General features: G+C 50.1%; 1 protein-coding gene and 1 non-coding gene across 10 annotated transcripts; both read left to right on the forward strand.

Moving 5' to 3' along the window:
- The first annotated feature begins 276 nt into the window (after window positions 1–276).
- PABPC4 (poly(A) binding protein cytoplasmic 4) lies at window positions 277–15297 on the forward strand. 9 transcript variants are annotated; one of them, XM_059043807.2, is made up of 16 exons: window positions 277–1009; window positions 3802–3995; window positions 4722–4837; window positions 6087–6226; window positions 6590–6684; window positions 7341–7478; window positions 8089–8184; window positions 10299–10571; window positions 10917–11004; window positions 11149–11220; window positions 11770–11856; window positions 11951–12078; window positions 13233–13326; window positions 13441–13571; window positions 13835–13937; window positions 14990–15297. In XM_059043807.2, exons 1-15 carry the CDS (start codon window positions 817–819, stop codon window positions 13922–13924), a joined length of 1935 nt encoding a protein of 644 aa, XP_058899790.1. In that variant the 5' UTR covers window positions 277–816; the 3' UTR covers window positions 13925–13937; window positions 14990–15297. The 9 variants fall into 9 exon arrangements, with proteins under 9 accessions (XP_058899790.1, XP_058899802.1, XP_058899763.1 ...); XM_059043780.2 differs by having other exon boundaries at window positions 309–1009; window positions 11149–11268; XM_059043794.2 differs by having other exon boundaries at window positions 734–1009; window positions 10917–10989; window positions 11149–11268.
- LOC131747124 (small nucleolar RNA SNORA55) lies at window positions 8455–8589 on the forward strand. Its single transcript, XR_009332764.1, has one exon. It is a non-coding gene; the product is annotated as a small nucleolar RNA SNORA55 (small nucleolar RNA).
- Window positions 15298–15363: the final 66 nt, after the last annotated feature.

The following is a 15363-nucleotide window of genomic DNA, read 5'->3' on the forward strand; positions in this document are numbered from 1 at the left end:
CCCGAAAACCCTTTAAAATCTTAAAAAAAAAGAAAGAAAGAAAGAAAGAAAAAAGAGCGAATCCACCTCGGAGAACCCGCGGGGAAGTCACTTTTGCACGCTTCCGGCCTGCCCGACGCCGCCGCCGCCGCCGCCGCCGCACCTGGGCGTTCGTCGGTCCCCGTCCGTCGGTCCGGTGGTGAGCCGCTCGCGCGCCCGCGTCCACGCGCCTCAGCCCATCGCCCGGCCGCGCCGCGTGGCAGCCCCGCGCCCGCCGCCCTCGCCCCCCGCGCGCCGGCCTCCGCGCTCCACGTGTCCGCGCTGTCCTTCGCCGGCCCGGCGTGGGAGGCGGCTGCGCGCTCCGGCCGCCCGGGGCTTGCCGAGTCGGCACCGACAAATATTTGGTTTCCCTCTTCCCCGGGTTGCTGTAATCTTAAACCGCCGGGAGCCCGAGGCCTATATTTATAGAGAAACGCACGTTCCGGAGGCCGCCGTGGGCACCACTGGGTTGCCTCGGGAAGAATTTTTGTGATTTGGAGGACAGTCCCCGTTTTCATTGTTTTCAGTTTTTGAAATTGGGAGCTTCGAGACCAGGACAGCTGAAAATTAACAAACTCCCAGGGAGGGCCATATTGTTTTTGAGAGCCTTTTGTCTGTGGTTGGGCAGTCTCGTCCGAGCCGTCCCCGCACTCCTCTCCGGCCCTCGGATCCGACTCCAGCTTCTCTGAGCTTCACTGCCACCTGTGGGCCGCGGCTCGGAGCGGAGCCCCCTTTGTCCTGTGTGGCCCCCCCTAAGAAGTCCTCCTGGCGGGGCTCGGGGTGCTGGGGGCTGGGGAGATGAACGCTGCGGCCAGCAGCTACCCCATGGCCTCCCTGTACGTGGGTGACCTGCACTCGGACGTCACCGAGGCCATGCTGTACGAAAAGTTCAGTCCTGCGGGGCCTGTGCTGTCCATCCGGGTCTGCCGCGACATGATCACCCGCCGCTCCCTGGGTTATGCCTACGTCAACTTCCAGCAGCCGGCTGACGGTGAGTACAAGCGGTGGCCACAAGTCCGTGGGCTCTCTGGGGACCCTAAGATTCCTTCTCCGGGCAGGTCCCCACCCCCGTGGAGGGGGCATCGCGACAGCACGTTGCTGCAGAAGCCCTAGTCGGGGACGGGCCATGGGGGTTGAGAACGCAGGATCCGGGCATCAGACGACCGGAGTTTCAGTCTTGCTTCCACAACACTTGCTAACCGGGTGACCTTGGGCTAATGGGTGCTGGTGGGGTTGGAGCCCAAGGAGGCTGTAAAACGGGACCAGAAGGAAGTCGCTGTCATTCCGTATGTGGGCGGTTTGCTCTGTGAGCCTTGCCTGGTCAGTGGCCAGGGGTTCGGTCCCCTCACAGGCCTGCGGAAGAGGCAGGAAGGATGATTGAGACACAATTCCTTCAAAAATTCTACTAGGCAAAGCTGTTGCCCCCGCCCCTTACTGTACCTTGGGCTAAGAGTCTTTGACTTTGTGCTGATAAGGGGTTTTTCCGGGCAGGTAGGAAGCAGGGGAACAATGTTGTGTGTTGAACTTGAGCAGGCACTTGTGTTAGCACCACCAGACTGTGTGTGGTACTGGGCCAGCTCCCTCGTCTGCATGTTTGCCACTGGGGCGGAGGAGTTCTTTCTCTGGACAAGCCCTGGGCTGTGGAGCGTGGTACGCAGGTAGTCTGGGGAAGCCCCTCTTGGAAATCCGCTAGGCTGGTGGGGATTATCGCCTCACCTGTGTACAGTGCTTTATAATTGTCAAAACCCTTTTACTTCATCCCATCTGAAGAAAATGGGACTTCTCAGGGAGAAAAGCAGCTGCAAAAGGTGGGAGGCTAAGCTGGGACTGTGGGTGCAGTGCTCTGCCAGCCCTGACTGGGGCCATAGCCTGGAGCGTGGAGAGGTATGCTGCAGGCCTGGCCCGAGTGAGGCCAGAAGAAACCTAATCAGGGGCTGCACGTGACTCCAGAATAAAAGGGAACAACTGTAGAGACCATTACTGGGAGAAACAAGCTATTCCGTGGCCAAGGATCTCCGGGTCCCTATTTTTGTCTCCACTTTGTTCACTGTCTGTGAAGCACAGAGAATATCACTTGCCCAGGATGCAGCTGAGACCAGAGAATTGCACTTGTTGAGAGACACAAGGCACTGCTACCGTCAGTTCAGTGTGCTCTGAGTTGTGTCTGGTCACAGGGCACAAAGAAGGTAGCTGAGTGTGGCCTTTTTCAGGGGGAGTAGTGGGCACATTGGCTGTTGTCTGCCTCCTTGACTCTTCTGAGCAAAAGTCCTGTCACTTAGAGATAGTAGCAGAAGCCATTGGTTAGTGTCTCTGCCAACACATACCTCTGCAGGACCTCTCCCTGCTATAAATAAGTGCAGCCAGATTTGTCAGACTAAGCCGAGTTGCCTTGTGCAGCCCTCTCTGGAAATAGACAGGAGCTGTGTTGAAATGGGCTCCTTCGCTGCTAATTCACGCAACACAGGTAGGGGTCCCCGGCTGTGGATCACAGAGTCCTCACAAGCGAGCCCTTCTTTCTGTCCTGGACTTGCACTGACTTAGATCTGCTGTCCCCTCTTTCCCTGATCTCCCCTCTCATGCTGAACCAGCCCACCTGAGGAAAGTGGGAAAGATGGTTAGAAATAGGGCAAGGAGATACCTTGCTGGCTGACTGGACAGCTGAGCCTGTGGAGGGGCAGAGTTAGAGATTGTGTCCTTGTTTTAAGTGAGATGGTGCCTTGAGGCAGGAGAAACACCCTCTACCCCCATCCCTTAGTGGAGGAGGAGATTCTGGGAGCTGTCAGTGCATAAGTCAGGGGAAGTGGGTCTGGGTCCTTTCTGCTACCAGGAAAGAGAAGTGTTCTGCTGACAGGTGAGGGGTATTTTGGCCTCTGGTTCTTTAAATGGTCTCCATGGTGTATACATGGATCTGGTTGGGAAGCTAAGGAAGCGTCCCCAAGCACTGGGTTGAGAACTTTGTTGGGCACCAGGGCATTTGAAAGTCCTGGAATTCCATAGAACGCAGATGAAGGCTTCTAGATAGCCTAGAAACCACTAGATGCAGGGCCTGCCTCCACTGTCAACTTAGGTAGAAAGGGGTTGCAGTTTCATCCTTCTTGTCCTGATGATACAAAGAACATTTCCATGTGTGGCCATCATTTTGATGATTGAGGCTTTTTTGTCTGAATCAATTTCTGTTCTCAGAAATTGAAAATATAAGAAACTGGGCTGAATTTGGAGATAGCACATTTTCCCCAATCGAACGCTCACAGGTTTTTTTAGTCATTTGTCTCATAGACAGGTTGTATACTAAGTGACAGCTAGTTGATAACGCTGATGCAATACCTTACTGAAAAATAATCAGAAAGTCTGCCATTAGTTTCTTAGTCAGTAGTTAGTTATACCATCTAGCCATCCTGAACATAAGTTTGTCCGTTTTATAAGAGGGATCATTTCACCTCTTCCACCTCCATCCTGGTGGGTAGTAGGCTGCAAATTCGTTTATAAATGATAAAGCTTAGTCAAATGTGAGGTGTTATTTGATCCTGGTGCTATAAACCCATTTAGATTATCTTGCGTAACCTCCTTACCCCAGAGGGGTTGAGACTTCGGCCATGAAGGAGGACGATTAGCTAGAACTTAGCCTCAGTAGCACTGCAGGCTAGAGGAATCTGATGTCCTTTAATTTTGATAGAGTTGAATTTCATCAGAGTGCTTACCTTGAAAGTTCTTGAGTTATCTGTTCCTGGGATGGTGGCAGGTAATGTTTTATATCCTTGACTGAAATATGTTTCTCTCTTGCAGCTGAGCGGGCCTTGGATACCATGAACTTTGATGTGATTAAGGGAAAGCCAATCCGTATCATGTGGTCTCAGAGGGATCCCTCTTTGAGAAAATCTGGCGTGGGAAATGTCTTCATCAAGAACCTGGACAAATCTATAGATAACAAGGCACTTTATGATACTTTTTCTGCTTTTGGAAACATTCTGTCCTGCAAGGTAAACACTGATTAAATGATTTCAGCAGAATAATTACAGAATCATGAAAACAAATACCAAATGGGAAATTGCTTGGAATTGGGTGACCGGGTATGATAATTTTCAGAATGCTGGAAATGGCTCTGAAGTCTAAAAGTTCACTGCAGCAAATCTTGGTGCCACAGCCCAGCATAAACCAGCAGGCGCTTTCGTGTCTTTGTTTATTCTTCCCTCTGCCTGAAATATCCTTCCTGTTTTCTAGCTTTGGAAGGTATCAAAAGGTTTCTCCTGGGGAGTGGGGGGCTGGCAAGTACCAGAGCAAGGCCTCTGGTCTCCAGGAAGCTGTACTTAGTCATGTTAGAAGCATGAACTCACCCTCTTCCTTCTCCACACACCTGTTTATGTGGAGCATTTTGTACAGCTTGTGTGGTGGTGGCTTACATGTCTGACTCCACACTAGACTGAAATTCTGTTGTGGGCTTGGAAAGTGGTTCGTCATTCTGTAGCCCTGTGGTTTTTGCACCCAGATCTTAATATATTTTTTTAATGAAGTAAGAAAACATTTGGAATAGAAGCAGCTTAATGGTGGGTACCATTTATAAATGGAACATTATTGGGTACCTGCTGTAGTCTCCTGCCTTTTGAACATGGATTGGCTAGAGGCCTCTCAGACCCAGGAGCCCACACAGTTCTCTAGTCTCTGCAGCTGGGCAGTGGTGCTGAAGTGGCCCGCCTTGTCTTTGACAGGTGGTGTGTGATGAGAACGGCTCTAAGGGTTATGCCTTTGTCCACTTCGAGACCCAGGAGGCTGCCGACAAGGCCATCGAGAAGATGAATGGCATGCTCCTCAATGACCGCAAAGTGTGAGTGTCCCAGTCCGGAGCAACAGCCGTCGCATGAGCCAGCCGTGGCCCCACCTCGGTATTAACTGGCACACACAAGGCGGCTACTGGTTCTCGGCCCAAGTGTGGCCTGCTCCTACCTCTCCACTCCAGGGCTGGTGAGTCTCCCTGCCCGAGCCGTGGCAGCCCTTTTGACTCGCCAAGGTGGGCTTTCTGCCCAAGCCATGGCTGGCCTGCCGCCTCTCCCTTAAAAGCATCCGTCTGTGGGTTTTGTGAGCGTCGGCAACAGGGGCTGGCTGGAAGGCAGTTCTTAAGCCCACTCTGAGCAGGGGTCTTGGCCAGCGGCAGAGTGGAGAGGGCCCTGGACTGACCAGGAGCTGTGTACTAGTCATGTGACCTTGGCCTTCTGTGATTCAGGTCTTTCCGTGGGGTCAGACTCGCTAGGGGTTGATGCAAATTGTCCCCTCCACTTGGCTAACTTATGACTCAGTGGCCTTCAAATACAAGGCTGGCTCCACAGCAATAATTAATTTGGTTACAATGAAAAGTCTTATCCCATTGCAGAAGACTGTTCATAATAGACCTTGTTACTTTGGTGTGGTTATTTCAGAATGGAGAGATGGGGATCTTAGTTAAGCCATGCAGGGAGAGAAGAGACAATGAATCTTGGTTATGACAAGCAAAAGTCATTTCTGTCCTTTGTGTTACTGAACAGACCAGGGATGGCATGCGTTAATGATGTGCATGTGCCCAGTGGTCAGGTCTTCTAAAGGTGTCACTGGAAAGAAGCCTAAAGGTTTTCCATGTATGGATACCTTTCCCTATTAAGTGTAAACAGCACCAAAACAAGTAAAGTAAAACAAGCAAAGCCTAGCTCTTAGTTCACTCCAGCAATCTCACTCCTAGGATTAACCACTGTTAACAGTTTGGTTTGTATCCTTCCAGACCTTTTCTATGCATTTACATAGATGCACAGAAATGAACGTTTTAAAAACGTGGTCATCAGGTTTCTTCACGAAGGCAGTGTGATGTGGTAGGAGGAGCCCTGGCCTGAGCCAGGAGCCCTGGGGCTGGTCCTTGTAGGACAGTCCTGCCTCTTTCTCTTTCTGCTGGGGAGTTGGGACGTCTCTGAGCTTGCTCTCTTGGTGGTTGGGTGGGAACTCGTGTGTTTTAACCTCTCCTGTCAGCCTTTAACCTGCATTCCTTCGGGCCCCTGGAAATCATGTTTTGTTCCTCTGAGTGATCACTGTTTTTCACGGTTTCTTTTTAGGTTTGTGGGCAGATTCAAGTCTCGAAAAGAGCGGGAAGCTGAGCTTGGAGCCAAAGCTAAGGAATTCACCAATGTTTATATCAAAAATTTTGGGGAAGAGGTGGATGATGAGAGTCTGAAAGAGCTATTCAGCCAGTTTGGTAAGTCAGGGTCCTTTGCCCCATGTATCCCCTTTCACAGTCCATCAGACCTGGAATTCATCTATTTTTACTTAACAGATGAGCCCACCTAGACCCAGAAGTAAAATGCCTTGTATGACAAAGGCCACAGGGTAGATAGATAGGAATAGACTCCAGGCCTTGGCTCTTGGCTTCATCCTACTTTGTCCCATCCCCAAGGCCATCTCAGCAGCTTGGTCAGAAGTAGAAGGCCAGGCATGGTGCCTCTTTCTTAGAGTCCATCTGGGCTCAGCAGGAGGTTGCTTCAAGTGGCTCCTAGAGAAGCCTTCTCTCCTTGAGCTGTGATAGAGATGCTGTTACTAATAGTTCTGTCTTTGGTAATAGGTAAGACTCTAAGTGTCAAGGTGATGAGAGATCCCAGTGGGAAATCCAAAGGCTTTGGCTTTGTGAGTTACGAAAAACACGAGGATGCCAATAAGGTGAGAGCACCATGAGGGTCGGGGAGGATTTGTAGGGAGTGGCCCTAGTGTGTGGGCAGGGCCTTGCCAGCACATAGTAGAGCGGAGCTGTGATTGTCTGAGTACCTAGTAGTGATGCATGGTCACTGTGCTCTGGAATTGTCTTCCTGAGGGATTTCACGTAACTTTTCAAAGCACTTGGCCTGTGCCCATCACCTCAGCTGTTTAGCCCTGTAGGTTGAAAGAGTAGGGCAGGCGTTTGTTCCCATTCATAGGTGAGGAAACCAAGGGCCCCAAGTTGCTGATCTGATAAAAGAACAGTAGCCGCTTCCGGGAGAATCATTGTGCTAGGCCCTCAACATGTATCACTCAGAACCCTGAAAGAACCTAATTTAGTGACAGCCAGATTATCAACATAGGCTCATGTCTACCATGCTTACATTTATATAACTGTACAGTTTTTTCACTGAATTATCTGGACCAATGACCCATTTAAATATTAACCCCATTTTACTGATGAGGAAGTTTGGATTGGCTTAGCTGACTTCAGAGTGAAATTAATTTTTAGCCCTGTAGGGAAGATTTTTCTCACAGAATATTTGGTGGGACTTAACAGACCTCCAGAGCAAGGCCCCTGCCTCTGCATCTTGATTTAAAGTCATGTATTTCCTCTTCAGGCTGTGGAGGAGATGAATGGAAAAGAAATCAGTGGGAAAGTCATTTTCGTCGGCCGTGCACAGAAGAAAGTGGAACGGCAGGCCGAGTTAAAGCGAAAATTTGAACAGCTGAAACAGGAGAGAATTAGTCGGTATCAGGTAAGAGGTGGTCTCAGCCCAGCCTACCAGCAGGGGATGTACCACGAGATGTTGGCAAAAGCATCCTTAGTTTGGTAGGCTTTCTCTTTGGGGACCATGAGTCTCCCCTTCTCATTTCTCTCAAGATCATCAGGTTTAACAGGATGTACTTAACCAGATACAGCAGCGGTTCTGGAACAAGGATGAAGATAATTTATTCATTTAGGGACTCTATTCTGGAAGCCTCAGCCTGTTCTTAGTCATGTGCGTTCTGTTTGCTTAAATGATACCACTTTGTTTGGAACGGTGTATGGAGAGCCCTGCTAGGTCAGTGGTCAGCCAGACCAGCTGTGAGAAAGGCTGGGACTGTTTTGATGGTCCTGTCAGAGTCTTCAGCAGTAGATTCTCAGCTTTGAGCTTGCATCAGAATCCCCTGCAGGGCTTGTGAAAACAGATTGCTAGGTCCCATAGCTTCTGATTCATTGGGTGTGGGTTCTGGCCTGATAATTTACATTTCTGACAAGTACCCGGAGATACTGCTACTGCATGTCTGGGGCCCATATTTTGAGAACCACTGTCTTAGGAAATGTGTGAAGTATAGAAGTGCAATTAACAGATCTTTCTGCTTCAGGGGGTGAACCTCTACATTAAGAACTTGGATGACACCATTGATGATGAGAAGTTAAGGAAAGAGTTTTCTCCTTTTGGATCAATCACCAGTGCTAAGGTATTTTATAATGAGATGTGGGGATTGAAAGAAGTTGTAAACTTGCAGAGGTTTATTGCATTTGTTTCATTGAAGGAATAGGATCTAAATTTTGTTCATTTCTGAGAGTAGCTACCACATTCATCTAGCAGATTCCTCCTGGCATTCGGTTACCCATCTGAGTATATGCTCTGGAGAATGGCATTTCGTTAGGTTAACATTGCACTGTCTCCCAAGTACTGGGATGTGGAGATGCATCTGACTCAGTCCCTCCCTGCCAGCCCCCCAAGAGCACCTGAATCTTTCCCATTCTTTGCTGCTTTGTGCTGGTGTGGGGACAGATGGTGCCACAGCATGAGCAGAGGAAATCCAGACGGGTTGTCTTCCATTTGTCTTGAGGCCTGTCTCTACAACTCTGCCACACTTCTTCCTTGAATGAAGGTGTTTGAGGATTTGGGAGCTGGGGTTGGGAACTTCCATCTGGTGTCCTAAAGAAGGAGAGGGGAGTGGAAAGTTTGTTTTTCCGTGTTTTGCAATGTGCATCATCTGCTTGATTTTCTTTAATAATCGTAGCAACTGAGTTAGCTGGGGGAGTAAGTACAAACCCCCTTGTGAAGATAAGGAGTTGAGTCCTTGAGCAAGAGAATGCTGGTTAGGTGAGGATGTTGTATTGTGTGTCCTTAGTGCCTTGGGTGTGTGGAAGGCACTGATGGCATCGGAAGGTTTTGGGGCATAGCCTGATTCAGACTCTATGCCTGCTCCACAGAGGTGAGGCAGATGTCACAGAGTCCTCCAGGGGATGAGAAAGGAGGCCAGCGGGCCGGTAAAGACTTGGTGACCCTGCCCTGGCCCTTAGCTTGTCACTCACAACCCAGGAGCATTATCAGTGGTCGCAGGGCGTTGGCCAGAAGCCACTCCCAGGAATTTCCTCAATTCTTCACCCCTGTGAAGGGCCTCCAGCAGCGCAAGGAATGTCAAGGTGTCATTTGCAAGAAGAGAGCAGAAGAACCATATCTTTTTTTTCTGTGTGTGTGTGTGTGTGTGTGTGTGTGTGTGTGTGTGTGTGTGTGTGTATGCATGCGCTGCGCGCGGGCCGCTCCGCGGCATGTGGGATCCTCCCGGACCGGGGCACAAACCCGTGTCCCCTGCATCGGCAGGCGGATTCTCAACCACTGCGCCACCAGGGAAGCCCAGAACCATATCTTTTTTTTTTTTTTTTTTTTTTTTTTTTTTTGTGGTACGCAGGCCTCTCACTGTTGTGGCCTCTTCCATTGCGGAGCACAGGCTCCGGACGCGCAGGCTCAGCGGCCATGGCTCACGGGCCCAGCCGCTCCACGGCATGTGGGATCTTCCCGGACCGGGGCACGAACCCGTGTCCCCTGCATCGGCAGGCGGACTCTCAACTACTGCGCCACCAGGGAAGCCCCAGAACCATATCTTGAAGTTTCCCGGCACCGTGCCCCAGATCAAGGTGTCACATCGCTTTCACACACCTTACTAGTCCACATCATTGGTAGACAGGTGTTGGGTTGATACACATGTTTACTCCCATGTCCTCCACTTCAGGAGGCTCACCAGGCGGTGAGCTAAGATACGAGTGAAATGTAGAGATTACAGAGCAAGACTAGAATCCAGCTGCTTGTCTCCCGGCTGGCTGTAGTTCTGCTGTGTTTATTTCCATTGAATTAATGGTGGCAGTCATTGATTTTATGACTCCTGTCCACATGTGGTATTTCAAAAGCGTGTCCTAACCTTGCTAAGAGCTTACTAAGTTTTGTTCAGCAAGGTCTTGGGCAGATGAGTTTTACAAATAACTTGCTTGATGCTAATGTCCAGATCTATGTGAGTTCCCAGAGATAGCTATGCTTCTGGGTACGAGGAAACATCTTTGGGTTCCTGGTTCAACCATTAGCCATATCACAGTATTTGGGAACTTTAGTCACCTGGGGATCTAAAAAGGAAAATGCTTAGTTTCTCCCTTTAGAGTTTGTGATTCAGTTGGTGACTCAGTTGGTCTGGGGTCCATCGTGGGACTGGACTGTGAAGCCCTGACCTAGACCCGGTAACTCTTGCAGTGGAACCCAGGTTTTAACACACAGATGCCTTTGTCCTAAGTGGCTGGTCTCATTTTGTAGGTGATGCTGGAGGATGGGAGAAGCAAAGGGTTTGGCTTTGTCTGCTTCTCATCCCCTGAAGAGGCAACCAAAGCAGTCACGGAGATGAACGGACGCATCGTGGGCTCCAAGCCACTCTATGTCGCCCTGGCCCAGAGAAAAGAAGAGAGAAAGGCTCACCTGACCAACCAGTATATGCAGCGGGTGGCCGGGATGAGAGCGCTCCCCGCCAATGCCATCTTAAATCAGTTCCAGCCTGCAGCTGGGGGCTACTTTGTGCCAGCAGTTCCACAGGTGGGTCTGCAGTATGCTCCTGTTTCCTTGGAAGCTGCCTGCTGACAGCTGCTCCTATAGTCCACAGTGGTTGGGGAGAGGTATTTTTGGGTATTGGAGTTCTAGAATATCACAGTAAAGATCCTTCAAATAAAACGAGGAAGGACTTAACTTGTGGTTGTGCACACACAGTGGCGGGGGTAGAGTAAAAGAGTCCCTGTTAACTGGCTGTCCCTCCCGCAAGCTCTTGAGTAGAGAGCGCATCTGTCCTGAATAATTAGCCTAGGGCCTGGTAGTGAGATGAGATACTTCTCTAGTGTGGCTTCAGGTCCTTAAATAAAAGGGCTTGGCTGCTCTTTCTTACAGGCTCAGGGAAGACCTCCATATTACACACCTAACCAGTTAGCACAGATGAGGCCTAATCCACGCTGGCAGCAAGGTGGGAGACCTCAAGGTAGGTGGTGGGGAACAGTTATTTGATCACCCAGGATGTACCTGTCCTGGCTTCCCCTGCCTCCCCTCCCTGCCCCCTCTGAGGCACAGCCTAGGTTCGGCTGTGCCGTTTATCAGTGATGTGCATTTTTTGTCTCTTCACCAGGCTTCCAAGGAATGCCAAGTGCTATACGCCAGTCTGGGCCTCGTCCAGCTCTTCGCCATCTGGCTCCAACTGGTAATGCTCCGGCCTCTCGTGGCCTTCCTACTACTGCTCAGAGAGTCGGTGAGCAAACTGGCCTTGAAGTGTGGCCCGGGGAGGAGGGAGTCAGGACGACTAGGCTCTGCGCAGGGTCGGTCAGTTCACTGGGCTCACCGTGTTGTCCGGTCCTGGTTCTGTACTCTTAGCTGTGTGCTTAGGTGGGTACTTAAGGAGCAGGGAAACAATATGAGTTCTGAGTGTTGGTTCCTTTTAAGATTCTTTGCCTCATCGGTGACTCACGTGAACAAGGTTAATTGTAGAAATTTGTTAGCTGAATGACGACAGAGGCAACCTGTTCTTTGGGTGGGGTTGGGAGATTCAAGGGACTTTTTTGCAGATTATGTCCTGTGTTCCAAGAGGTGGCAAGAGTTGTATGTTTTCTGTTGGCTCTCCTCGAAAGTAGCAGTAGCGGCCCCATGTGTGATGTGTGCTGTATGAACATGCTTTGGAATTGCTCCTTCCGTGGGACGTGGCCAGTTGGACATCTGCTGCCAACACTGATGTGCATTTGCTGGTCTGTTGTAGGGTCTGAGTGCCCGGACCGCTTGGCTATGGACTTTGGTGGGGCTGGTGCCGCCCAGCAAGGGCTGACTGACAGCTGCCAGTCTGGAGGTGGTATTGGATGCACACAGAATGGGGAAAGATGGGATTTGACGGGTCTTTGCCCAGACCGATGGGCTTTAATTTTACTTGTCCTTTTCCTAAGGTGTTCCCACAGCTGTGCAGAACCTAGCGCCTCGTGCCGCTGTCGCTGCTGCTGCTCCTCGGGCTGTGGCACCTTACAAATACGCCTCCAGTGTCCGCAGCCCTCACCCCGCCATCCAGCCCCTGCAGGTGAGGTCCACCAAACAGAACCCTAGAAGGGTCCGCCCCACTTCCACATGATTCAAAAGCTGCCTTGCTTGGATTCCCTCAACAGGTATTAAATGCCTGCTCTGTGTCAGGGAGCCGGGTCCCATGTGGTGACCCTGCCCTTGTGGGAGATAAGGGGCTTGCAAGTGTTCTTTTGATAACGGTTGACTCAGCAATGCCCCAGAGGAGGCAGCTGCACTTCCTGCTCTCCTCCGTACCACGTGCATGGGCTCTCAGCTCTTAGAAGCTTCCATTTCACTTTCGCATCCAGTGGTCGAGTTGATCCTTAGCTGCTCTTCCCAGGTGACTGGGTCGGAAAGAACATCTTAGATGAAAGGTTCATCTTCAGAGGTATTAGGCTGGGTGGAGGAATTGGACCTGGATGTCAGGTTCTCTAAGCTGGAGCTGCTATCTCTAGAGTTGCGCCTCTTAGGCAGGCCAAGCAGCGAGGTTGTGGCAAAATTCTGCAGTTTGGTTGGAGGAGCTATGCTGGGCCTTGCTTCCTCCTGCTCTGTGCTCTAAGTTGGAAATTTCCCAGAACTTGGCACTGTGAGAAATATTTTTGCCTATAAGACCCTACATTTAGGACTGTGACTGGAATTGACATTGTGTGTTGATGGTGCTCAGCATTTTAATACAATAAAAAAATGCGGTTCAGTAAAAGTGATAGAGGATGTAATTATAAGCATTTTCCTATTCATGTTCTTCGACCCAGTCTCTACTGGGAATTCACCCTAAAGGAAAACTAACTTTCAGGAAAGGGCTACACATACAAATGTTCACAGTACCTTATTTATTAACAAGGCTTCAACGTCTTGGGCAGCCTTGGGTAAATTATGATCATTGTAGCCTTGAGTAAAGTAAAATCATTTGGTAAATGATTGTGTAGCACTGTAGGTTTTTCTTAGTCATTTCCCTTCTCTTCGAATAGCATGTGGCATTTTAACTGTGGTTGGTTATGTTTTTTGCTCCCACCACTCTGTTCCTCTCCCTCAATCCCAAGACTGCAGTCAGTTCCCTGACAGCAAAGACAACTACCTCCTTCTCTTTAACTCAGTAGACTCAAGTGGTTGGGCACATGACCACTGTCACTGTACTTACCCGGGTGCTAACCCGCCGCCTCTCCTGGTTCCCAGGCACCCCAGCCTGCGGTCCACGTGCAGGGCCAGGAGCCACTGACCGCCTCCATGCTGGCCGCAGCACCCCCACAGGAACAGAAACAGATGCTGGGTGAGTGACCCACGTGCTTGCAGAAGAGGGGGCCAGGGCTGCTACTGACCTGGACACCAGCGTCCGTTCTCTACTGGGATGCCACTGGGTTTTTCACGGAGTACCTTCCCACAGGTGAACGTTTGTTCCCGCTCATCCAGACGATGCACTCAAACCTGGCTGGGAAGATTACGGGGATGCTGCTGGAGATTGACAACTCGGAGCTGCTGCACATGCTGGAGTCCCCCGAGTCTCTCCGCTCCAAGGTGACCAGGTTCCCAGACCCCCGCGGCTTCCGCTTACTCGGCTCAGGAGGACAGGGGGTGGCCTTGGACACCCAGGGGCGGCAGAGAGAAGGGTCTGCTGCCCTGAGACCTCCTCGTGCCTTGCCTGTGACCTGAGGGCTGCTGGCGTGTGGGTATCTGGAAGAGCGGTCAGCACCAGGAGAGGCCACCGCTGGGGCCTGGGCGCCAGGGAGGGCCGGAGGGGCTCTCCTCAGATGTCACTGACCACCTGGAGTTTCTCACAGGTGGATGAAGCTGTGGCGGTCCTACAGGCTCATCATGCCAAGAAAGAAGCTGCCCAGAAGGTGGGCGCTGTTGCTGCTGCTACCTCTTAGACAAGGACAAACCGTATGTTTCACTCTTTTTATTTCCTGCAATGGTTATGACTCTTGAACATCTCCCTGAAAGATTAGGGGCAATGTATATGTACAGCCATGTTTCTATCCCTTAACCTGATAACTTGGGCAGGCTGTTACCTGGGTTTTTTCTGTCACCTGGATGAGTGAATATGGAAAAAAGAGAGTCCTGGTGGTAAATTAGAAGACACAAACAACTCTCCATAAAGAGCACCTGGTTAGGTCTTTCTCAGGAATCACCTTGTTCATCTCGAATAATGGTGGATATACGAGGCATTGTCATAATCCGATCCCACAGCCTCATTTCTATGAGCATCTCCCTAGTTTGGCTTGAGGTTGTGAGGTCAGTTGTGTGGCATCCACAGGTTAGCTCGGAAACACAGCGGGCAGAGGCCTTGGTGTGAGAGTGAGAGAAACAGACACACCTGGCTACCTTTACGAGGTGTGTTCCCGTCGACTTCTGCATTTGGGGGTCAGGGCCTCTGTCTGCAGGGACTTGGGGCAGTGAAGCTTAACTAGGATCTCTGACGAGGACTGGTGGTTGCCTCCAGATGGAGAAAAGAGAGGACCAAATGAACATGGGCAGAGAGGCAAGGGAAAAGAGCACATGGTAAGGGCCAGAGCTCATGTGTTGGTAGGGCTTGACTTGGCATAGTCATAGCTCCTTGTCAAGGGTCTGAGCCCTGTCATTTGGAGTTTAAGCAAGGATGGCCAGGAAGGGTCATGGGTGGGGCCTTACATACAAGTAGCCTCGAAGGCACTGGTTCTTAACCAAGGGTGCCTTCTCAGAGGACATTTGCCAATATCTGGAGACATTTTTGGTTGTCACAGCTGGGAATATTACTGGTATCTAGTTGGGTAGAGTCCAGGGATGCTGCTAAACGTCCTGCAATACACAGGACGGCCCCCACAGAATTATCTGGGCCAAAATGTCAGTGGGCACCAAGGCTGAGACCCTGCTCTATAGTACTATATCAGAGATTTCGGTGAGTCTCTGAGGTTTTTTTGATTATGTATTTATAGTGTTGGTGCTTTTCCTTTCAGGATTCAAAAGCCAAATAAACCCTCATGGAATTCAGCTCAAGGTTTGAAGACGTCCTAGCTTGTCCTATGGACCTCAACACCAAGAACCACAAATTGCGAATTTAATAGGTCATTTTGTATCAAAAGGTCAATTATGAAGCACCTAGAATTTTTCAATTAAAAGAATATATTCTCTGGGTTCTGATATGGCCCAAACAGTGTTAACTTTTTTTTTTCTATTGTGAGTTTTGATTTCCACCCCCAGAAACTGGTTTTATTTGATGTACCCAAGTCTTAAGTTTCTCAATAAAGAAAAAATCTCCATAAAACTGCCTCTGTTTTTCTCTGACCACAGTTTTCTATATAAATTCCAGTTTTCACTGCAAGTAATTTTG

Source organism: Kogia breviceps, chromosome 1, assembly GCF_026419965.1.
Source record: "Kogia breviceps isolate mKogBre1 chromosome 1, mKogBre1 haplotype 1, whole genome shotgun sequence".
Classification (NCBI taxonomy): Eukaryota; Metazoa; Chordata; class Mammalia; order Artiodactyla; family Physeteridae; genus Kogia; species Kogia breviceps.

Coding starts and splice junctions, on each gene's coding strand:
- PABPC4 (XM_059043780.2), top strand. CDS start 817: ATGAACGCTGCGGCCAGCAGCTACCCCATGGCCTCCCTGTACGTGGGT. Junction 6,685..7,340: donor AACACGAGGATGCCAATAAG/GTGAGAGCACCA, acceptor TTTCCTCTTCAG/GCTGTGGAGGAGATGAATGG. Junction 13,572..13,834: donor CCGAGTCTCTCCGCTCCAAG/GTGACCAGGTTC, acceptor AGTTTCTCACAG/GTGGATGAAGCTGTGGCGGT.